General features: G+C 40.5%; 1 protein-coding gene across 6 annotated transcripts in view; it reads right to left on the reverse strand.

The window, feature by feature from the left end:
* Positions 1-5711: 5711 nt before the first annotated feature.
* The window catches only part of NPNT (nephronectin), an 83818-nt gene continuing 63864 nt past the window's right edge, over positions 5712-25665 (reverse strand). For 4 of the 6 annotated variants that reach the window (XM_043571155.1, XM_043571165.1, XM_043571175.1 and 1 more), the window contains 4 exons: positions 19683-19769; positions 19114-19212; positions 10233-10489; positions 5712-8569 (listed from right to left, as the gene is read on the reverse strand). In XM_043571155.1, coding sequence (XP_043427090.1) covers positions 8459-8569; positions 10233-10489; positions 19114-19212; positions 19683-19769 — 554 coding nt within the window. In that variant the 3' untranslated portion in view covers positions 5712-8458. The remainder of the gene's footprint in view (positions 8570-10232; positions 10490-19113; positions 19213-19682; positions 19770-25665) is intronic. The other 2 variants (XM_043571182.1, XM_043571188.1) reach the window with 2 other exon arrangements.

Below are 25665 nucleotides of genomic sequence, written 5' to 3' on the forward strand. Positions count from 1 at the left end.
TGGCCTCATAGAATGAGTTAGAAAGTGTTCCCTCATTTTTATTTCTTGGGGACTTTGAGAAGATTTTATGTCAATTCTTTTAATTGACATAAATTTAAATTTTAATTTTAATTTTAAATTCTTTAAATTTTTTTGTGAGGTTTTGATTATTACTTCAGTCTCTTTACTTGTCATATGTCTGTTGAGATTTTATTTTCTTGAGTTCTTTTTGGTAATTTGTTTGTAGAAATTTGTCCATTTCATTTCAGTTCTAATTTGTTGGCATACAATTGTTTATAGTATTCTCTTATCCTCTTTATTTCCATCAATTTGGTATGATGTCCCACTTTAATTTCTGATTTTAGTTGTTTGTGTCTTCTCTCTTTTTTTCGTTAGTCTAGCTAACTGTTCTTAAATTTTGTGGGTTTTTTTTTAAGTTTTTTATTTTGTTGATGCTGTGTGTTGTTTTTCTCTTATATTTTATATAGCTTTGCTTCAATCTTTATTTTCCTTCTGCTAGTTTTGGGTTTTATTTGAACTTATTTTTCTAGATTCTTCATGTAAATTCAGTTTCCTTTTCTTAATGTTTATTTATTTATTTTGAGAGAGAGAGCATGAACTAGGAAGGGGCAGAGAAAGAGAGAGGGAGAGAGAATACCAAGCAGGCTCTGCACTACCAGCACAGAGTCTGATGTGAGGCTTTAACTCACAACTGTGAGATCATGACCTGAGCTGAAACCAAGAGTTGGATGCTCAACAGACTGAGCCATGCAGGCACCCCTTTAGTTTCTTCATGTAAATTGACTTGGGATCTTTTAAAATATTTACTGTTGTTTTTTAATATATAACATTTACTGGTGAGATCTTTTAAAATATTTACTGCTATAAGTCCCTCTGACTACTGCCTTTGTTGTATCCCATGTTCATGAAAGGTAAGACTTAATATTGTTACAATGTCAATAATCTCCAAACTGTTTTTTTTTTTAACTGGTCTTATAGAATGAGTTGAGGAGTGTTTCTTTTCCCAATTATTTAAGAGTTTATAAAGACCTGATTTTAATTCTTCTTAAACATTTGGTAGACTTCACCATTGAAGCTATCTGGGCATTGGCTTTCTGTTGTGGAAAATTTGTAATTATAAGTTCAAACTATTTACTTGCAATTGGTATGTTCAGGTTTTCTATTTATTTCTTCTTGACTCAGTTTCAGTAGTTTGTGTCCAAGACTCTGTCCATATAACTAGGTTATCTTATTTGTTGGTATAAAATTGTGCAGAGTATTATAATCCTTTCTATTTCTGTAAGGTTAGTGATAATGTCCCCTCTCATTTTGATTTTTTTATTAAGTCCTTTTTTCTTGTTCAGTCTAGCTAGATACTTATCAATTTTCTTCATCAAAGAATCCACTTTTAGTTACATTCATTTTCTATATTATTTTTCTGTTCATTTTTTCAAATGTCCGAATCTTTATTTCCTTTCTTCTACATATTGTGATTTAATTTGCTCTTTTTTTTCTACTTTTATAAGGTTGAAGTTTATATTATTGATTTCACTTTCTTCTTTTTTAATATGGGCATTTAAGCAGTGTTTTAGCTGTATTCCATAAGTTTGGGCGCATTGTATTTTCATTTTTATTAATCTGAAAATACTTTTTCCATGATTTCTTCTTTTAGCCATTGATTATGAGCATGTTATTTAATTTCCATATATTTGTGAGTTTCCCAAATTTCCCCCTGTTACTAATTTCATTCCATTGTGGTTGAATGACATATTTTGTATAATTTCAGTACTTTTATACTTACTGATACTGTTTTATGGCCTAACTTATAGTCTGTCAACATCTCTATGCACCTGAGAAAAATGTATATTCTTGTGTTGTTGGGCAGAGCGTTCTATAGATCCATGTTAGGTCTGGTTGGTTGACAGAATTTTTCAAGTCTTCTATTTCCTTGTTGATCTTAAGTCTAGTTGTTTTCTCCTTATTGAAACTTTATCCTTCTGTTCCACAGAATGGATAATCTCAAGTGATCTCTTTTCACGTTGACTGTTTCTCCTGTGAGCTCAGATCTGCTGTTGAATATCTTAGTGAATTTTTCATTTTAGTAATAGTACTTATTATATTCAGAATTTATGTTCTTTTAAAATGCTGTCTACTTATTGATATTCTCTATTTATTGAGACCCAAAAGTTTCTTCAAAGAAAAAAGGCACTGGAATTTACTAAATTTTTGTGAATGTAGATCTTGCAACCGTGGAACTTTAGTCCTTCTAACAGTTAATGTTAACAGAGATAGAGGCCCCAGGTCCCTCAGTGTATTATCATTAAGTCCTTCTTACTCAAATGGGACCCTGGAACTTAGTGACCATCACCTTTTGAGATGGTTAGAAGTACAGAATCTCAAGTCCCACTCCAGATCACTGAATCAGAAGCTGCATTTCAATAAGATCTTTAGGTGATTCCCACGCACATCGGAGTTTAAAAAGTGGTGGGCCAAAAGTCCTGGAACCCACCATGTTTTCAGAGCCTTCAAGGTACCATATACTACTTTTCAGAATAGTAGTTTTGCATTTATTATACATGACTTGATAAATGTCCATCATCTCTAGATTACAAACGCATAGGGGAAGTCTGCTTCCTATTGTACACCACAGTCACACACATAGTTAAGTGCTATCAAATCTGTCCATAAAATCAGTGAAGTGGACCCTGGAATCTCATACTTACCTGCTTCCTCCAACCCTCACCTCAAATAGGTTTTGCAAGAGGTTTATCTTCTTAGTTAACCTACTCAGAAGACCTGAGATTTTTTTGGATCTCCTAGGGATGATTAGGAAGGATCTCTGAAATCAGGAAATATCTCTGAGACAAGGAAACTGTCGTTTTTCTTTCCCTTTTGCTAAAGTATGTACTTATCTAAAATTTGAGTTCCTTAGCTGATAAGCGTTCTCTGCATATTGGAAAGAAAGAAGCCATTGGGCACATTTTTTATAATTCTGCAGAATGAATTTTTTACTGATTTTTTTTTAAGACAAGTATAGTTGAAACACAAAGTTACATTAGTTTCAGGTATACAACAATGATTTGACAATTCTATATCCTATGCTATGCTCATCACAATATACCTACCATCTGTCACCATACAACACTATTAGAATACCATTGCCTATATTCCACATTCAGTAATTTTATCTCCACGACTTCTTCATTTCATGACTGGGAGTCTGTATCTCCCACTCCCCTTCACCCACTTTGCCCATCCCCACCTTTCCTCTGGCAACCACCACTTCTCTGTATTTACGAGTCCGATTCTGCTTTTGGTTTGTTTATTCATTTGTTTTCTAGAGTATACATATAAATGGAATCGTGATATTTGTCTCTGCCTTTTTTATAAGTTTATCTTGAGAGACACAGAGAAAGTGTGAGCAGGAGAGAGGCAGAGAGAGAAGGAGAGAGAGAATCTCAAACAGGCTCTGCACTTAAAAATTTTTAAACGTTTGTTTTTGAGAGAGAGAGCATGAGCGGTGTGTGTGTGGTGGGGGGGGGGTGTCTTGTTTTTTCATTTGGAGCATATTTCTCTATCTCTACATTTTGCTTGACTTTCTGTGTTTGTTTCTAGAAGTTAGGCAGAATAGCTACTTCTAAACTTGAAGGAATGGTTTGTGTATGGTCATTCTCTGTGTAGACTGTATATGCTTGGCAAGTTTGGCTGGCTTGAACTGTGGCTGGCATGGGCTGGGTGTCCCCGGGCACTTTGTGCTGGAGCTGCCCTGGTCGGATGGCCAGAGCTGAAGTCATGGGCTGGGGGAAGTCCCAGGGCTCTCCACACAGAGGGTTCCCTGGCAGGACGGCTGAACCTGAAGTGGGTACAAGCCAGTGTGTCCTGAGGCTTTTTGCAGAGAGAGCTCCCTGCCTGAGCAGCTGGAGCTGAGGTAAGGTATGGGGTACAGGGTCCTGGAGTGTTCAATGCATAGAGCCATCCTAGCAAGCGGTCTGGGGCCAATGCTGTATGGGTCTGGAGTATCCTGGGGTACATTTTGCCTGTTACTTTGGTGAAACAGCTAGGGCTGTAGTGAATGCTGACCAGGGGTGTCCCGGTGTGTGCTGTGCTAGGGCTGCCTCAGTGGGACTGCTAGGGCTGGTGTGGGCTAGGGGCCCAGGGCCCCTGAGGTGGTAAGCTGGCTTGGGCACTGGACTGCATTCATCCATGCTATCAATGTGAATGAGGAATGTTAGCCATGCCCTGACCTGCCCCTCTGACCTGGGGAGACTTTCAGTAGTTCTCCCACCATTTGACAGCTTTCTAAGGCTGGATCTTCTGTTATTTTTCTTTTGTTTTTATTTGAGTTCTAGTTAGTTAATATACAGTGTAATAGTTTTGGGTGTACAACTTAGTGATTCAATGTTTCCATACATCACCCAGGGCTCATCACAAGTGCCCTCCTTAATCCCCAGCACCTATTTCATCCATCCCCCCCCCCCCCACCTCCTCTTTTTCCCCCCATGGTTTTTCTTAAATTCCACCTATGACTAAAATCATATGGTATTTGTCTTTCTCTATTTCACTTAGCATCATACAGTCTAGCTCTATCCATGTCATTGCAAGTACCAAGAGTTCATTCTTTTATGGCTGAATAATATTCCATTGTATATACATACCACATCTTCATCCACTCATTTGTCTATAAACATTTGGGCTCTTTCCATAATTTGGCTATTGTTGATAATGCTGCTATAAATATTAGGGTGCATGTATCCCTTCAAGTTAGTACTTTTGTATTCTTTGGGTAAATAACCTAGTAGTGCAATTGCTGGATCATAGGGTAGTTCTATTTTTAACTTTCTGAGGAAGCTCCATACTGTTTTCCAGAGCGGCTGCACCATTTTGCATTCCCACCAATAGTTTCAGAGGGTTCCCTCTTCTCCACATCCTTGTCTAGGGCTGGATCTTTTGTATACTAATTGCTCTTTAAGTTTATTTTGAGATAGAGAGCAAGCGAGCACGAACAGGGGAGGGGCAGAGAGAGGGAGATCGAGAATCCCAAGCAGGCTCTGTGTTGTCTGTGCAGAGCCTGACCTGGGGCTCGATCCCACAGACTAGGAGATCAAGACCCGACCTGAAATCAAGAGCCAGACGCTTTAACTGACTGAGCCACCCGGGCACCCCTGCTAGGTGGCTCTTTTAAACGCCAGATTTTCCTCTTTGTCCTGCAACAGGGGAATTTGTTGAGGGGCCCCCAGGACTATCCCTCATTACATTTTGCAGTGCCAGGATGGGGGTTCATTACCTTGTCAGGAAAACTTTTAATCCTGAATGATGTCCTTAGTTTTGTTTCCTTATAGTTGTTTTCTCCATCAGGAAAGGTTATTGGAATACGAGTAAACTACCATAAACTAACAAAACCAACACTAGTAAAAAAAAAAAAGGCTTTTCACTTCTAATTCCTATATATTGATATATTCTAGTTTATCCTGCCTTCCTATAAAAGGACTTGAGGCTAATGTTGAAGTGAGATACAAGGGAATGTAACTAAAGCAATTTGCTAAGGTATGACGTGCCCTGTGCGTGCTGATGAAGAGGGTCTCCTGTTTCATAGCCCAGAAAGCATCCCGATGTGGGTCACTTCCAAGCAGTAAGAGGGGTTCTACGATAGATGGCCTTCGTGAAACCTCAGACTGCTCCAGTATTCTCCCAACTAAAAACAAAACAACACTCAAGCAATAACAGACAATAGGTATCATTAACAGTGCTTTTATTTACAAAGAATTATTTTTATTTGGCTGTTTGGAAAACCACTAACATTTTTCACTTTAGAAAACATTAAATAATAAACAAGATGTTATACAGTACTTTGGATAACTTCTGTCAGTTTAGTGCAATCCATTATTGGCACCTAAAAGTGACATTTTCAATTATTTCCCCCTTTCCTCTTGTGCAGTTAAATGACCACAAAGGAAATGAATCATTAAAAATGGATCTAAAGCCATACCATCTGGCCCCTATTCAAAGGCTCACAGATTTACATCCCTGCTCCCATCCTGCCTTCACCAAGTGAAATGACTAAAGATACTCTGTTGGTGATTTTTGTTTTTGGAAAAATAGGTAAATTTGTGGAACTTGGGAGATTCCCATTGACAAATGAAACTGAATTATAGTGGCTGGGTGAAGCAAGGATCCTGAAACTGGTGTTGAGCATAGCATAGCACTCTCTCTCAGTGGCCAATTTGTCACATACATTGCAGAGAGAATGCACCAGATTAAAACAAAACAAAACAAAAAACAACTCTCTAGCCTCTGTTCCTTGCTATGGTCTCTTTAAAAACCTGAACTATCATCCACTGAACAGGTGAAAGGGTTATACTTTTACCAAAAAAAGAAATGAACCCTACCACATTAGGGCATCATTGAGATAGGGAAAAAAACAAAAACAAAAACAAAAAACAATATTTTTAAAAGAGTATGATGGACAGATATTTTACTGTTTTAATCCTGTTAGGTTTGCCATGAAGGGAGAGATCTTTCAGTGAGCTCCCCATTTGATGGGGTTTCCCCCCCTTTTGATTCTCCTCCATTAGGAGGCTAAGAGGTAAATGCCTAAATTAGACCTTGGCCTCATCCGAATGAGTAAGTTCCGAAGATTTTCATTACCTAGTAATAGGATCAAAACAGCTTTTGGAAGATTCTGTAATCTGTCACTCTATCTTGATGTAAGAACATCTTTAACCATCTTAAATAAACACATTTTTATCTATTTTTAAACCTTCGAAGAGGGTGAGGGAGAAAGAGAAAAGAGAGGGAGAGAAAGAAGAGAGACAGGGAGAGGGAGAGAAAGAGGAGAGGGAGAGAGATTAACTTTTTTTTTTTTAACAAAGGATTCTAATTTAACAATTGTCCCTGCCAGGAAATGCCCCCTCACACTCCAGTCTAGGCCTGTTTCCTCTTGTTCTATTCTTAGCGCATATGGAGAACAGCTGGTCACCATCCTCTCTGTACCAACCATTCATACACTTGAAAACCAGCAATGGTTTGCCCCTCAGTCTTCTCTTCTCCACGCTGGATAATCCCAGTTCCTTTAATTTTTCATCATAGATCTTTTTTTCCAACCCTTTAATCATCTTTGTGATTCCTGGCAAAAACAGCAGAGAATATTTTGATTACTTAATCAGGAATGAAGTAAAAGTCTCAGGACTAAGTTGCCTTTTAAAAGTTAGGTATTTTTTTCATATATAGGTAAAATCGGCAGGGAGGAAATGTGATTGGGGGAGGGGGGTTCCCAGATTTTATTGCTCTATTGTGTGCGTGAATCCCATTCCGACACATCAATGCGTCCAGGCACAGGACCTGCTCCCTGACCCCTTCTGACAAGACGGCACATACGTTAGGAGCTAGACCTGCCTCCATGTATGCGGATCTAAAACCTGTATGAAAATCTGTCCCAACGGAGCTTCCCCCACACTTCCCCTCACCCTTCCATAAACAGGATCTTTTCTCTGAAACAAACAGAACTTTTACAACATGTTTTACTGATTACCAAAGAGAGCCATGTTATTATGGTAAAAACTGTTGGTTTTAAAGTATACCCTGGAACAGTGAGAGTTTTATATGTAAACTTCAGCTTCTTGTCCACATGAATGGTTCGCTATCCTGTATCGTGATCAAACTCAAGGCCATGAAAAAATTCATCCCTCCACTACCACACCTGACATCTCTTCCAATTTTCTCTTGCTGCCAAAATAAGGTCATGGAACTGGATGACATTTCACCGGGTATTTTTTAATTCAAGAGCTCGCAAGCTGCCTTTTCCCTTGCAACTAGAGTCTGTATATATTAGGAACACGTAACTACTTAATATCAATAGCACATTTACACGAAACACAATACTACTAACGAGGGATTACGTGTCCATTCTACGTCATGTCTTTAAAAGAAAAATACAGATAACGAGAATAAATGCATCTTGATAAGTTACACGCCCTTCTTTTATAAAGTGAATGGCAGTAAAAGTCAGAGTTCAGGTCAGGCCAGAGCTAACAAGCCAAGGGGAGAAACCAATTTCACAAGCACATTGTACAACATCTCTTAGGGGAAGTCAATACTACTCATGGTACAACACTGAACAGATAACAGAATGGCCATTTGCACAGATTTCCTTTGAAAACTTCTCCCATGGTTTGCTACTAGGAACACCTGTAACCAGAAGGAACGATGGCACAGGTCACATGCCAGGGCCCTTCCCAAAAAAGACACAGGATGGAAAGCAACACCGAAAGCTGGCTTGGATGTGTCTACAGGTGCCCCCTATATTCCAAGGAGGGTGTCACTATTCACCGGAATTGCACAAAAGCAGGCCAGCAAGGTGTGGGTCACCCACCAGACTTTCTCTTGACCCACTGACCCATTCTTCTCCTAGGCCTGATAAGAGGGAGGAGAGGACAGGAGGTGAAGATTGGAAAAAGAAAAGAGCCACAGGGGGAGTTCATTGCTAGTTCGGGAGTTGCTCGCGTTCTTCAGAGCAGTGGCCTTTTCTCAGGCTCACATCATCCAATCCAATCTCCCCAGTGTGGCCACGCCTTTTTTCACCTCTGAAGATGACCTAGGGAGAGAATGCACACACCAGTCAAGCCTCCTCTGCCCCTTCCCAATGCCCATTCGTTTCACAAAATAAAGGCAAACGTTCCCCCAAAACCAAACAGTAAACTTACTCGACAGAAGGAAAGACTAGAACATAGCCAGGGTCACCTGAGGCTTGCCTTTTGGTAGAAACTGAAATTATGAGTAAACTGTTAATCAGATACATGTCACTCTTTAAAAAGCCATTCTGAATGACAGACTACTTCAGTTTAGGAATGTTTATGAAGCGGACACTTTGTGAAAGATTACCAAGGACAGAAGTAAATGAGACAGACATAAAGATGTAGAAAGAAGAGCCAAAACTCTGGAAGATCATAATCATGCCGCCTATCGTGGACGTTTGCTATTTCCTCCTTGGGTTAGGCTGACTTTGTTGGCCTAAAATGGACTCAGACCAAACACCACACTGAAATCACAGTGTTGTTTTACCTACGTAAAGAACAAAAACTTTCTGGGGCGCCTGGGCGGCGCAGTCGGTTAAGCGTCCGACTTCAGCCAGGTCATGATCTCGCGGTCCGTGAGTTTGAGCCCCGCGTCGGGCTCTGGGCTGATGGCTCAGAGCCTGGAGCCTGTTTCCGATTCTGTGTCTCCCTCTCTCTCTGCCCCTCCCCCGTTCATGCTCTGTCTCTCTCTGTCTCAAAAATAAATAAAACGTTGAAAAAGAAAAAAAAATTTAAAATTTAAGTGAGAAATTGCTTGTAAAGCACTTTAAAAAAAAAAAGAAAAAAAAAAGAAAAAACCTTTCTTGTATTTTATCTTCTGTAGATCATCCTTGCTTTTTTAAAAACAGAAACCTTCCTGTGCTAGGATTTGAAATGCCTTTTTTTTTCCAGACAATGTTACACTTTTTTTTCAAAGAGTACAATAAATCTAAGACTGATAAAAGCTTATATAAATGGAGTCTATCCCTTTTAACATAGTTTCTCGAAACTGTATCTGTGGTCACCTACGCATAATCTCCTAATAGCAAGGTTTATGAATAGGAGCATAAAGATGCTCCTCCAAAAACATTATTTCGGCGGGATGCTATAGTGCATCTTATTGCCACCTATGACTTGATTACTTAAGATAAAACTTACATACTCAATCAAAGCTTTTCCCACATCCTCTCCTGAATAGGACTTCCCAAGCATATTGTTCTGGGTTCCCACCCAAGGCTGTTTAACTATGATCTCTGAGGCAAAGGGGGGGAAAAAAAAAGACTTTAAAGAAATACTTCAAAAAAGAAAAAAGAAACACTTTAGGGTAACTCTGAAAAATAAAGGAGTTGAAGAAAAAGGAAAAGCAGCAACAGTTAAGCTCACCCCCTCTGCCCTTTCAAGTTGCTGTTAACTTTTTTTTTTTTTTCCTTTTCGATTCCTGAATTTTCTTCACAAAAATAGGGGATTTTCACCAAGGCTGCTGGGGGGAGAGTGGCAGTGATCAGAGGTTGCAGCGAAGAACATAAGCAGCAGCAAAAGGGATTAAAGGAAGAGGCAATGAATGAACGGAGCTCTCACACCCAGAAAAACAAAGCTTTGTGCCTGAATTAATGAAGAGAACAAGGCTGCTTCAGATTCAGATCCTACAGTTCTCCTCTGAAAGGAAAACTTCCCAGGCTCTGCCTCCTTCGCGGTTCTACTTACGCTCTTGACGTCAGCCCCTCGCAAGGTGATCTGTGTGTGCCTCCAGCCACGGCCACCATTTCTTCCCCACAGGGCTGCTCCGTGGGCACCGTGTTTTCTCACAAACACCTGGAGCGTGCCGGAGTGCAGCCCAGTCACCTTGTGCCTGAACGACAGGCACAGGTCCCCTGAATGCATGAGGTGGCCGAGAGGTAGCACCAAGCGAGCGGCCTTTCCCCCTGGGCCTTTGGCTCCCGAGACTGTCAGATATTGTCCACCTGGAATGGGAAAAGCAGGGCTGTGTGTGTACGTGCCGACATCCCTTTCTAGCACAGACAGCATGGATGGCGAAACTTAAGTAAGATTTACTTTGCAGAAACTGCAAACTGGGATAGTCCCTTGTACAGAATTCCACATTTGCGGGGGTGGAGAGGGGGATCTTATTTCTATGCCTACTTTAAATTCTATGGTTTGTGTTTACAGAAAATACTTGGCTCCTGGAGAGTACAAATTATGGCAAGGACACGATAGATAATTAGTAATCCTAACACCATGAATATTTCCTGCTGAGTATGAGCAGACATACACGGGAAGACACAAGCTCCCCATCTCCTGATCCTCACCAGCGTCTGATTATGTTGTCAAGCTGGCTGGCTGGCTGACTCTAAACTGTCAGGGAGAATTTTCTATGTGGATAATTAACCTCCAGGCAGCAGAGCAGACGGTGATCTAAAGGGGCACTGGATCTGTTTATTCTCTCTTCTCTCCACTTTTTTTTTTTTTTAAATCTCTAAAGCAAGAAGGGTCCTTTGCAAAGGTCAGTTTTGCTGTTTTTCTTACATGGGAGTACGTCGAATCCCAGGAAGATGCAGAGGTGTTCTGGAAACCTCTACATCTTCCTGGAGCATCAATTTTTTTGTAGGTAAGTAGCTTAAGACATGTTTATATCAAAGCAAATCTGTAACATGATACATAATATATAGAATGTTTATTACATTTACATGTACACAAATTAATAAACACTTTCAATTTGGACAAATCAGTCTGATGATGTCCTCAGATCCCTAGGGCTACAGAGTTTGCTTCCCCCTATTGTTAGAGTAACCACAATAGTGGGGGGCGGGTAGTTTAAGGAGCAGTGAAGTGGGGGGATATTGCTTCCCAAGAGAGGGAAAGTTGCAAGTAGTATTTGGAAACAGTCCATATACAAATGACATCCCCCCACCAGCTGTTTTATTACAGCCAACTGAAAACCCTGTGTTTCAGCACTGATTTGTCCGTAAGAAATATGTGGTTGGAATGCTGACCACATGTACCTGTTTTGGTAGAGACACTACTTATTTCTCAGTTAAAAGATAAACCATCCTTTCTTATGCTTAATCTGTGTAAGACAAGATTATTTGGGGGATGTCCTATTCTTCAAGTGACTGCTCTACTAAGTTCCCTCTGAGCATTCAAAGGACCAAATAGGCAACTAGCATATACTTCCCGGTGCCAGGCTCTTTAAAGGGAACACCTTCAGCCCTGCTAACTGGTCTCTGAAGTGAACATGAATTTGGCTTGTTGTGCATCTGCAGAAACTAAGGCTTGGAGAGGTGAGGGCACCCAAGGGGTCATCTAGCCAGTGAGGGGCAGGGAAACACTTTGCGCTCAGAACTGCCTGGCCTCCTATGCAGCGCCTGCTGCTCTCAGACTGAAATCCCTGGTTTACGGGTTTCTGTCCCCCAGCAGACCATGAACTCGTTGATGTCAGGACCAACCTTTCCCCCAAACCACCCCATTTTACATTCCTGCCACATGGTAGGGCTTTGAGGTCATGTGTTGAATAAACGATATTCCAAGAACACAGCAAAAACCTGAGGGGAAATAGGTCCTTGAGGCATGTACTTGACTCAGCGAACACACACATATTTCTTTTCCTCCTGTCCCTGTGCCTTGCCAAATTAATACAAACAATATTTGGGGCCAAAACATTTAGCTGGGGCTTACATGTCTCCCCGTAAGTCAGCTTTGAATCATCACAGGTATTTGGGTTAAGACTAAGATATAAGGTTATTACAGTTAACCTGCAAATTTTAAGAAAACAAGGATTACCTTAAGACCCTGTGGAATGTTCGCTAATATCTCTATGCCAGACACTGCAGGCAAACCACAACATCCTGACGAGAGTCAACTAGTCCTTTTGCACAGGTATTTAAAGCTACAGCGTAAATCACGGTGAGCGAGGCCACCACTGCTCTTCCTCTATAGAGTTGCTCTGGGGGAACCAGGTTTTTGTTTTACGTTAAAGGATTCTTTCCCTTTTTAAAAGGAAATGTTACCAGGGTGCGGTGGTAGCTAAGGGAAAAATGGATCTCGTGCTTCAAACAAGTTACCTATTAGATAAAAATTTCACTTCTGATTCCAAAATACTGGTTTAAATATAAAACTATATTAGACACTTTCATGGTTTCAGTTTAAAGCATTATAGTATCGAAAGTGGTTTTTTTTTTTTTGAGAAACAATAAATGCTGCAGAACTTGCCAGAAAGTTAGGCGATAAAATTTGAATGTACTTATTTGTAACTACACTGGTTTGTGCCTTTACAACTTCAATTTACAAAGACAACAACATAATGTCCATTACCTTACCTATTAATTGTGTGGCCAAAAGAAAATGAGGGGGAGTTTGGCAGTTTTACTTATACATCATGGCCTTGCTGAGAAACCAGCCCAGCTAGACAACTAAGATCATTACAGTTTGCTGGGATTTACCTCTCAAATACAAAGGGCTTAATTTTTTTTTTTTAAATTTTTTTTTCAACGTTTATTTATTTTTGGGACAGAGAGAGACAGAGCATGAACAGGGGAGGGGCAGAGAGAGAGGGAGACACAGAATCGGAAACAGGCTCCAGGCTCTGAGCCATCAGCCCAGAGCCCGACGCGGGGCTCGAACTCGCGGACCATGAGATCGTGACCTGGCTGAAGTCGGACGCTCAACCGACTGCGCCACCCAGGCGCCCCAATTTTTTGTTTTTTAAAAAAAATTTTAACGTTTATTATTGAGAGAGACACAGAGCGTGAGCAGGGGAGGGGTAGAGAGGGGGAGACACAGAATCTGAAGTAGGCTCCAGGCTCTGAGCTGTCAGCACAGAGCCCCATGCAGGGCTTGAACTCATGAACGGTGAGATCGTGACCTGAGCCAAAGTCAGACACTTAACCGACTGAGCCACCCAGGCACTCCAATTTTTTGTTTTTTAAACAGAAGTAATACAGTAATGCCCACTGTAGGAAAAACAGAAGTACAAAAGCATAGAGAAAATTTAAATAAGCCATGATCCCAAAAGCCAGAGATAATTACTAACATTTTAACTTCTGAACATTGTCCTATGGAGATATATGAATGCTAATGCACATGAGTATAAACATTTTCCCAGTGTGGTAACTTCCTTTTTTTCATGAAATATATTAGCCATTTTTCTATGTCAACAAATAGGCATTCTTCATAGCTCCAAGCATGCCATTAAGAAGTTGGCCAGTTTCTTCGTGAAGAAAGTTTAAGTTTCAAATTTTTATTTAAAAGTTTTTTTTTTGTAATTTCAAGTTTTTATTTAAATTCTAGTTAGTTAACATACAGTATTAGTTTCAGGAGTAGACTTTAGTGATTCATCACTTACACCCGTGCTCATCATAGCAAATGCCCTCCAAATTTTTACTTTTAAGATAAAAATAGCACAAAACAGTAAGATGAGCAAAAAACAAAAAATCTGAAAAATATAAAAAGAACCAAGTTCCCTTTTTATCTAAAGAGCTTTACAAATCAAACATGCACAAAACAAAGGGCATCATAGAAAAAAAATTACTTAAATCCTGTGAAAAGTTGACCATCTTTTCCTATAAGAGAAAGTCAAATTAAAAGGGGAGGCCTTGTCACATTTAAATTTGGCAAGGATAAAAATAATTTAGGGGCAGCTGGGTGGCTCAGTCAGGTAAGTGTCCCCGTCTTGATTTTTGGCTCAGGTTGTGATCTCACGGTTTGTGGGATTGAGAGCCCCATCGGGATTCACACTGACAGTGTGGGGGCCTTAGAATTCTAACCCTCTCTCTCTGCCCCTCCCCTGCGTGCACGTGCTCTCTCTCAAACTTAAAAAAAAAAGTAGTTGGGTAAGATCTATTGGGAATGGTTCTTAAATATTATTGGCAGACGCATAAATTGCTACAACTCTTATGAAGGGCAATTTTGAGAACTTATCAAAATTCAAAATGCTAATTCCCTCTGACCTAGCCATTCCAATTTAGGAATTTATCCTACAGATATATTCAAGCGTATATGAAATGATACATGGACAATCTTCACTGGAGCACTGTTCTGCTGAAATGTGCCTCAGTGGATGGCTGGTTAAATACAGTGTGGTACATCGAAGAAGGAATGGAGTTAACAGCCATAAATAAGAATAAGGGTGTTCTGTTTACAGAACAATCTTCAACAATAGCTAATACTGTTTTATTGGTAACTGTGGGCCAGGCACTGCTTTAAATATTTTACATATGTTTAATAGATATTACCATCTCCACCTAAATAACTTGCTCCAAGTCAAAGCTAGTGAGTAGTGGCACTGGGTTTCAGCCCAAGCCTTTGGGCTTCAAAGTCCATGTGCCTCTAAACTCTTCAAAGACAGTATCTTCTGGGGTACCTGAGTGGCTCAGTCAGTTAAGCATTGGACTTTGGCTCAGGTCTTAAGCTCACAGTATGAGTTCAAGCCCTACCTCGGGCTCTCTGCTGCCAGAACTGAGCCCTACTTTGGATCCTCTGTCTTCCCCTCTCTTTGTCCCTCCCGGCTCATGCGTACTCACTGGCTGTCTCAAAAATAAGACATTAAAAAAACGAAAGGACACTATCTTCAAATGACAAAAGCAAGATGCTGTTGTATAGAAAAAGATCCCCCTGGAAAGATAAGCAAGAAACTAGTTGCATCTGGAGAGGGTAACTGGGAGCCAGGGCTGGGAGAGGGAGCTTGTATTTTCACTGTTGATTTGTTTTTCCATGTTTGTGTATTTCAAAATAATATTTAATGCTGCAACAGACATGCTTGCATGTACATGCTGGCTTACTTACTATATATTTAAGTGAGTAGTGATCAGTAGTAGAGCATTGAGTCAGCTTCCTTTAACCCTGATCCCCAGAGATTGGGGTTTCAGGAAAAGCCCCCACCCCCATCCCGGGGTCAAGCCTTGACATTTACAGAAGGGTGTGTCTTCAGGGCCACAGCCACATGCCTGCAGCACATCACATCAGTCAGCAGCACAATCTTCTCTGTCCCTTAGAGGCATGTATTAATTCCACTATCTCACAATTAGGTTGAAGACTGAATGTGATAAACAAAACCTAATGAGCACCAGGAAGAAGAGCCAGCAAATGAATTTACTTTGCAGCTGTTTCTCAAAGTTGTAAGTGTGTTTTAATTGAGGGTTTTCTTAGAGATATTAGCATATGAGAATATCTGCAGATCTGGATCTTGCATAAGAAATGCACATTAAAATCAGTCGTAACTGTGGAAATCCAAATATATATTCCTTTACAAATGGCATAATCTAGATAGAAGCAAGTAAACAATAAGCTTGGTAATTAGGCAATACAAAGGAATCATTTATTAAATTGGTTTTATTCTGCTCTGGTCTTAGCTTGTGATACACACACACTCACACCCCTGAACTTCCTAGAAGAAAAATAGGCATTTTTCATACTAAGCTTTAATAGTATTTCCATCAGTATTTGGTTAGATTTTCCCAACATATTCTAAAAAGTTTGTCTGCAATTCCACCATGACATATGCCACGCATTGCTGTCCCTTCTTTCACTCTGCCACCCTTTGGTCTTCCATCCACTTTCCAAGCCAGAGCCCTGCTGCTCAGTAATCTCTTTGGGATGACCTGGGGGCATTCGAATCTGAGTCAGAGGCTCTTGGAGGCTGTGTATGAGGTTTTCTAATTCAACCCTTATCCACTGCTCAAAACAACCTCTTGCTGTACGTCATCCGAACACCCCCACCAGGGGAGACCTCCCTATTTCCATGACATTCTGTTCTTTTTAGACAGCTCTGTTGATTGCAAAGTTCCGAGAGTGAACCAAAACTGATCTTCCTGTAGCTTTTACCTACTGATCTGACTTCTCATCCCCTTGTTGTTGGTCAAGTATTTGAAAAGCAGTCTTGCTCCATCACTTCTTCCCCAAGCTAAACATTTTGGTTCTTCACTTGTTTCCCATAGGCTTCAAGCTACCTTTCCATCTAGGTCATTTTCTTATGAGTGACCTACAATTATCTCTATTCTTTTCAGATGAGAAAGAACCCACCAAAGTGGATTTTCCACTCTGGAAAAAATATCCTATGTCTATGGAAATGACAGTGATGACACAGATTCCATTCAAAAAGGCTTTCACCTCTCTTATTTGAGTAACTTCCCTGTGCATCCTAGCTATCAACAGAAGGGAGGAGGGAAGGGACAAAAGCAGAGAAGGAACATGTTTTACCTGCTGGCCCCTTACATGAGCCAGTCTGAGCTGGACTGGAGATGAGGGCCTGAGAAGCTCCCCCTGATTGTCCTGAAGTTACCTGCAGCTCGTTATAATACTAAGATTTCTTCTTAGGGGCAGTTTTATGCCATCTTTTGAATATACGATGTATGCACCTGCATGCCTACATGCTAGGTGTGCACAGTTGAACCAAAAAATGCCTATGCAAGCCTCCTGCCCCTTCCCCCTAATACACTGAATGAAAGCTTCCTGTACTAACCCCACGGGGAGACAGTGCCTTGAAAGCTAGCTCCCTGTATCCTTCCTTGGAACAATAAAAAGTTCCTAATTTTCAACATTTCCTGAAGTTTTCAGTCTGACCCCTAGAATCTGTTTACACTAAGGCACTTCCTCCCCTTCCCACACGTGTGTAGTTGGTTTCTAGACCATGAGCCATACCTTGCACTCACTCTCCATATATTTCACCCTCTTAAATATCGCCTATTGATCTAATGTTTTAGAGCTAATTTTTTTCAGCACACACTGCCACTTTCTCCTTGGGCTCTGAGTCATTCTACTCCGTTTGGCTGGTATGCCTTCAATATGCAAGTTCAAGATCCAATTCATCCAAATTGGTAAAACCTGGAGCAACCCCAGAAGCTCATCCTCCAGGGGCCAGAATCAATCATCAAGAGCTACCCAGTCACCCAAACAGCCATCACTTCCTTTCAGTTTGTTCTGTTCTGTCATAGCCAAATGGCCATTCCAAACGTTTTTGTCTACCATTCTAATCTCCAATCCTCTCTCTCTCAGAGGGCAAGTGGAATTTGGGGCACAACAAATTTAAACATCAACATAGGTAATGACTAATAAAAAGTGTTTAAATACTATGCTTTAGAACCAATTTAGTATTTTAATTCTGAAAATCAAGTATTTTACATAGATTTTCTACATAGGATGCCTACATGGAAGTATAATGAATTCTTCTGAGTTTAGCATGAATTATTCTCACAATGTACCTTACTTGAAAGAGTTACTCGTTACGGCCATGAACGGTGTGTACCAGCCTGTCACACGTGACTGCTAAAGCTCCCTCATCCTGTAGCAAACTACTTCAGGTCAGTGGTCAGTCAAAACTACAGTCCTGACGTCTGCTGATCATAGACAGTGCACCTGCCGGAGAAGGCTGAGGCCACAGGAGGTACAGGGACACCTGGAGGGGAAGTCCCTTGTTTAGCTTTGTGGCCTGAGGAAATGTATACCACCTCTGGGCCTCAGGATCTCCTTTGTGAAACAGGACAATATTACCTGCTTCACAGGATAAGAGTAGATTAAACAGAACCAATGAGATGATGAATGAGTCAGGACTACAGTAGATATTAAATACATGGTTTCTCTCTTATTCACAGATATTTGTGACATTAATAATAACGTCATGCCCTGGGGTGCCTGGGTGGCTCAGTCGGTTGAGCATCCGACTCTTGGTTTCGGCTCAGGTCATGATCTAGAGGTTTGTGGGATCTGGCCCCACGCAGGACTCTGTGCTAACAGCAAGGAGCCTGCTTGGGATTCTCTCTCTGCCCCCTCCCCTGCTCTTATTCCAACTCTCTCAAAATAAACAAACAGATAACGTCTTGCTCAGAGTCACCTTAAATGAGAAGAGTGTTTGCGGGAGGCAGGCGGGTGGGGGTCACTAAAATTTATTTTATAGCTAAGAGAAATCTAAAAACCCATTTAAGCTTATTGAATATTCATATTTTAAAAGCTTACTTCAAATTTTCATTTAAAAAAAATCTGTTATATTGCTACTGTAGAGCTACTCAGGCACCCCAGGAAGCATGCAATTTAAAAGTCTTAATTTTCCAAGCAGCTATGTCTAACTCAACCTTTCTAATAACATTCTCTTGTGGAATAAATGGTAGTAATTTGTAATTAATTTCACCAGCATCTAAAGTAGACTGAAACTTTTTCCAGAGAAATATTCACAACTTCACAGAAATTTCCAGTGTCTCTTTCTGCAATGTGTCAAATCTTTAAAAAGACCTAATTGAGAAAATAACTAGGGACTACCACCATGGCTGATGTACCATGATATTACTTCTTTCATGCTCGGGAATGGGGCACTATAAATAACTTGAAAATTATATGTTAGAATGAGTCTAAATGTTTTACTTACCAACCTCTGTGAGGGAAATTAGCTGGCCTTTTAGTGAACTACTTGTCTTCCCATAATATTATTCTCGTTTGTTGCTAACAAGTTTAGTTCACTTAAAAAAATGGAATATGAAATGCTAAACGAAATCTTTCTTTACTGAATAAAGAGGGTAAACACAGAGGCATGTTACAGTGTTCTTGATTGTCAGAACCAGGACCCTCAGAGAGGATCAAACTGCTCTGTATTAACTGGTTTTACCTGCTGGATCTCTAACTGGTTCCCAGTGCAAGTCACTGTCTTTTTCTCTGATCCATCCACAAAGCCCATGGTCGAAATTACAACTGTGTATCAGAACACCTATGAGAAAATGACCAGAAAGATGAGTAGACCGCAAACCCAATGACTAACAATAAAAACAAATTTGTTCTCTGTCTGTACACATGTTCTCTTCCAGCCACATAGAACTACCCCACCAGATATTAAAGATCACACGAATCCTGACTTAGAACGATTGTGCCTGTGTGTTCAGCTGTAAGAACAGAACACGCCAATGTTGCCAAATTATGACCTTGTTACCTCATCAGTTACAAAACATGATTTCCTCCTCACGGTTGAAGTGCAGCTTTAATATTTTTTTTAAAAGAAGATAATGATGATATATCATGATTTTCACTTAACAATTGTGGCACCGCAAAGGAAACCGAGTTGTAAAAAATAAAGTATGTTTTTTCCCAGACATAACTAAATAATCTACAATTTAAAAGCCATTTTCATGAAATGGAAGGAGACACTAAAATGTCATTGTAACACTACAAAAATGTATCTACCTGGATCATCCTTCGCTTCATCGTCTGCACTGACTCCTCTTTCAATTTCAAATATTTCAAACAAGTCATTTGAAGGCTGCCGTGGAACTGCAGGAGAGAGAAGTTTGGTTTGGTTTGGGGAGGTATTGAGAAAGGGGCATGCCTTTAATCACAGCGTAGGGGGAGAAGACCTAGGCATTTCATTCATCAGAAGAATCCAAAATATTTAATTAAAAATATTACATGGCACGTTAAGATTCACGCGGTTTGTTCTACAGGCACTTCTACTAAATTTTTTTTTTCCACGTTTTTATTTATTTTTGGGACAGAGAGAGACAGAGCATGAACGGGGGAGGGGCAGAGAGAGAGGGAGACACAGAATCGGAAACAGGCTCCAGGCTCCGAGCCATCAGCCCAGAGCCCAACGCGGGGCTCGAACTCACGGACCGCGAGATCGTGACCTGGCTGAAGTCGGACGCTTAACCGACTGCGCCACCCAGGCGCCCCCAGGCACTTCTACTATAACACTTATCTGAGTACAATTTTTGAAAATGTTTTTCAAGTGTTTCTAAAAGTCAACGTAAAAAAATTAAAAAGTCTTTGCCTGAAGAATACGTTTTAAAAGAGCTACCCGTTTCTGGCAAAATATTCACCTCTGTCAAATTCTAGAATTTGTTTCTATGAAAAGATACATTATGAACTCTTAATTAAGGCTGTTTTTTAGTGGAAACTGCCTGCAACTGCAGTGAATGGTTTGATTTTCTAGCCACAGCATCAACTCGTCTCCAGTGAATGCTGCCCGCGGCTGAACTCCATCCACAATTCTTACCATCTCTAGGTTCCCTGGCTCCTTAAAGATCAGATCCAAACTCCCTGGGGAAGGATTCACAACTCACCCCCTAAAACACACATCACTGTCTAAACACACCATTCGTTTTCATATCTCTGACTCCATTCCCAGCTTGGGATCCTCTTGTTCCTACTAGTTGACCTGCCAAACTTCCCCCTCTTCCTGCAAAGACCCAATGCAAACATCCCTGTCTGGGTAAAAACGTTCATGCCTCAGACGAATCAAATTCTTTCCTTTTGTACCCCGCAAAGACTCATGTTCGCATCTCTATTACAACCTTCCATAGAGAACTGTAGTTCTTCACATATATGCACGTCTGTCCGAGGTCCAGGATGGCATCAGTCACGTCCTATTCATATGGCATTTCCAGGGCGTGACCTGGAGACAGGCCCTCAATAAGTGTTTACTGAATGAATGTGAAAATCTTATCAGAAACTCACATTTTGTCAACCCTTTTCCTCAAGTGAACCAACTGGGCCAGAGCTGAAGAATCCATTTTTAAAAAACGGAGTCATTTAAAGCATTAGTTATTATTCAATATACATTTGTCCCCCATATGCCAAGAACCATGGTAGCCAAGGGGACAGGCAATAGGGTGAACAAGACCGACAAGGACCTGGCCCTCAGGGAGACTGCATTCTAGCTAGACAGGCCAACATTAAACATGTAGCTAAATCCACACTGCAATTCTAAATTCTGATGAGGGCTGCAAAGGAAAACCACCAGAAGATGTCACGAAGAGTAACTGGGGTGGGGATGGAGGGGGTATGTGGGAATGTTGGTGGAGGGGAATTCCTGGCCAAAGACCAGGGCATACTCCCTTTTCTATGCCAGAACTTAGATTCATTAACTATATTTTTATAAGGCAGGGAGTAAAAGATGTAGAACACCAAGGAACAGACATTAGTCAGAAGGGTTCTTTTTCAACAATGTTCCTATTATTTTTAGCAAGAATTTTTTTTTTAATTAAGTAACTATCCCATAATATTCACACTGATGGTTTTTATTTTGCTTACTGCTTTTCAAGTTTTTCCCTTTTTGTTTCAAAAGTCCAAACAGCGGATACCCATCTCCTATCCACACACACACTCACATATACCCAGCCTGAAAGGGATGGGAGAGAAGCCAGTACATAGACCAGCTCTAGGGATATAACCTGATCACAGGTGCCCTGGGCTGAGGTAACTGGCTATCCTCTTAAGTTTTTTTTTTTTTAAACACTTATTTATTTTTGAGAGAGTGAGACAGGGCATGAGTCGGAGAGGGGCAGAGAGAGGGGGAGACACAGAATCCAAAGCAGGCTCCAGGCTCTGAGCTGTCAGCACAGAGCCCAACGCGGGGCTTGAACTCACAGACTGTGAGATCATGACCTGAGCTGAAGTCAGACACTCAACCAACGCTCCTGCTCCTTCTCCCCTCTCTGTCTCTCTCTCCCCTACGAGCCACCCTCTTTCATAGCCAAAGGACTAATAGCAACAATATCCATTTTATAGCTTTCCTTTCTTCCTTTGGGCCTCTAAGAGGGAGATTGCCTCTTATTTACTAGAAATATTATAAAGTTGTAAGCAATTATGCTTCATTTCTCATTATATAGAGAAAGTGTAAAAAATTCTATAGAACAATCATTTTTTGTCTCTTGTTGTAACTTACACAACTCATCTCTGGACTGGAATAGCTCAAATCTTCTAATACCGTATTATGGGACTGCTTTGTGGCTGTTTGTCAGCCCCCTTTTTTTCCTAGATGAAGGACACTCAAATGGTAAATAGAGTCTTGGTGTAGAGGGGGAGGCTGGTACAAAGGTTTCCTGGCACAAGGGGCCTATTTTTTGTTGTTCTTAGAAGCCTCTTTATTACATGTGATCTTAAAACTGTAATACATATATTACAACATGGGGATAACTTCTAGTCACTGATATAACACCTGTCATAGAAAGCTTGCAATTAGCTTTCTTATAATATAGATGTTTCTAAGTGAATTCATCAATTCATTCTTTTTTTTTTTTGAGTGTGTGTGTGTGTGTGTGTGTGTGTGTGTGTGTGTGTGTGTTTTACTCTGTTGATTGTTTTATTGATGATAGTCTTTGGATCAGGTACTCAATTCCCTCCATCACTTCATTCTTTATAGGATGGGTGTCACTGCATTCAATGCAGTTTGCCCTAGATAAAACTGTTCTCCATGGCACTTGCAAGGTGTATTCTTAGAAACCTCTGTATTGATAGGGTGCCTGGTTAAACATCTGACTCTTGACTCTTGATTTCGGCTCAGATCACGATCTCACAGTTCATGGGTTCTAGCCCTGTATCGGGTCCTGTACTGACAGCATGAAGCCTGCTTGGGATGGATTCATTCTCTCTCTCTCTCTCTGTTCCTCCCCTACTTGCTCGCTCTCTCTCAAAAATAAACCTTAAAAAAAAAGAAACCTCTGTATTACAAATGTACTTAAACACCTCAGGCTTATTTAGTGGGTATCACTTCCATCCCTGATATAACACCATGTGAACACAGCTTGCAAATATCTTTCTTAAAAATATATTAGAAGTGTTCTTTTTTTTTTAATTTTTTTTTTCAACGTTTATTTTTATTTTTGGGACAGAGAGAGACAGAGCATGAACGGGGGAGGGGCAGAGAGAGAGGGAGACACAGAATCGGAAACAGGCTCCAGGCTCTGAGCCATCAGCCCAGAGCCCGACGCGGGGCTCGAACTCACGGACCGCGAGATCGTGACCTGGCTGAAGTCGGACGCTTAACCGACTGCGCCACCCAGGCGCCCCATAGAAGTGTTCTTAAATGATTTGTTGCATGCATTAAATAATGAGGGTTATTTCCACTCTCAATAATAAACTGGTCATAAAGAGAGATCAAGGGGTTCCTCTCTAAGGAAGCACCATTTACACCAAGAAGGAAAGAATATGGAAACTTCCAAGCAAAAAGCAAAGTGGTGGTGTGGGGGAAGAGGGAGTGTTTCAGACAGCAGTTACAAAGAAGGCGCTCAGAATATCCAGAGAAAGGAGTTCATGGCGTCTGGAGGATGCTGAGAAGTGGGGGGATGTGACTTGGGATGAGGTTGAGGAGAAAGGAAGGGAGAAGATCACACATTTGGATGGTTCATTAATGTTCCATTAATGCCAGATGTCCATAAATAGTTCTTGGAAACCAAGTGCCAAAAACAGTAACTTCAGCAGGTGACCAAGCACACCTTCAGTGCAGGTCATTGGGAAACAGTCCAAGGAATTCAGAGACCTAAACACTCCGCGGCTATTAGTTCTCACAATTGTGTGTGCTCTTCTCTGTAACTCTGCCAAATTGTTAAACTATTTCTCCTTCCTGACACATACACATATGGATTGCTAAGAGTCAAGAGAAGGTTCACTACCCTGCTACCTGGTATTTTACGCTTTATGTGACAACACTAGGTGAAATAAGTTGTGGGACAAAATCACTCAAGCAGTATGATCTTAACGATGTACAAGAAAAAACAAGCAAACAAAAAACAGACTAGAAAATAAGAGAGACAAAACACGCCCTCCCAAGCACATATGGCCAATTAATTTACAATGAAAGAAGCCAAGAATATACAGTGGACAAATGGCAGTCTCTTCAAAAACATGGCATTGGGCAAACTGGATGGCCACAAGTAAAAGAATGAAACTGGATCCCTATTTTACATTATACACAAAAAGGAACTCAACACGGATTAAAGACTTAAATGTAAGATCTGCAAGCATAAAACTCCTAGAAGAAAATACAGGCAGTAAGTTCCTTGGCACTGGTCTTGGCAGTGATTTTTTTTTGGATCTGACTCCAAAAGCAAAAATAAGCAAGCAGAACGATACCAAACTAAAAACCTTCTGCACAGCAAAGAAAACCACCACCAAAATGAAAAGGCCAGCTACTAAATAGGAGAAAATATTTGCAAATCATATCCAATAAGAAGTTAATACCCAAAATATATAAAGTACTCAGACAATTCAATAGCAAAAGAAAAAAAATTCAATTACAAAATGAGCAGAAGATCTGAATCAACGTTTTTCCAAAGACATACAGGGGCCAGCAGTTACGTTAAAAGGTGCTCAATATCATCGATCAACAGGGAAATGCAAATAAAAACCTCACACCTGTTAGAATGGCTGTAATCAAAGAGACAAGAAATAACAAGTGTTGGCAGAGATGTGGAGAAAAGGGAACCTTTGTGCAATGGTAATGAGAATGCAAACTGGTGCGGTCACTAGGGAGGTTCCCCCAAAAATTAAAACTAGAAACACCATATGATCCAGCAATTCCACTTCTGAGTATCTATCTGAAGAAAATAAAAACAGTAATTCAAAAAGATATAAGCATTCTCATGCTCACTGCAGCATTATTCACAACAGCCAAGATATGGAAACAACCTCAGTGTCCACTGACTACTGAATGGATGAAGAGATGGCATATATACGCATATATACGCACAGAGTAATAATCAGCTATAAAAAGGAATGAAATCTTGCCACTTGTGAAAACATGGAAAGACCCTGAAGGCATTATGGTAAGTGAACTGAGTCAGAGTAAAACAAATACCACATGCTCTCACTCAAATGTGGAATCTTAAAAACAAAAACAAGCTCATAGATACAGACAACGGATTGGACAGATTGGTGGTTGCCAAAAACAGGTGAATGGGTGAAAGAGCTCCAAAGTTATAAATGTCCAGTTATAAAATAAGTAACTCTTGTGATGTAATGTAAAGCATGGTGACTACAATTAAAAACACTGCACTGCATATCTGAAAGTTGCTAACAGAGAAAATCTTAAAAGTTCTCATCACAAGAAAAGATTCTGTAATAAAGTATTATGATGGGTGCTAACTAGATTTATAGTGGTCATCATTTCAACACGCATTCAAGTATCTACTCATTGTGTGGTACATCTGAAACTAATATAAGGAAATATGTAACTAATATAAGGAAAACTGGCCATCCAGTTTTCCCAATACCATGTTTTTGAAGAGACTGCCATTTGTCCACTGTATATTCTTGGCTTCTTTTATTGTAAAGAATTGTTTATAAAAAGAAATGATTTCTGGGGGCACCTGGGTGGCTCAGTAGGTTAAGCATCCGACTTCAGCTCAGGTCATGATTTCAGGGTTTGTAGGTTCAAGCTCCGCATTGGGCT

The sequence above is a fragment of the Prionailurus bengalensis genome, chromosome B1 (genome assembly GCF_016509475.1).
Source record: "Prionailurus bengalensis isolate Pbe53 chromosome B1, Fcat_Pben_1.1_paternal_pri, whole genome shotgun sequence".
Classification (NCBI taxonomy): domain Eukaryota; kingdom Metazoa; phylum Chordata; class Mammalia; order Carnivora; family Felidae; genus Prionailurus; species Prionailurus bengalensis.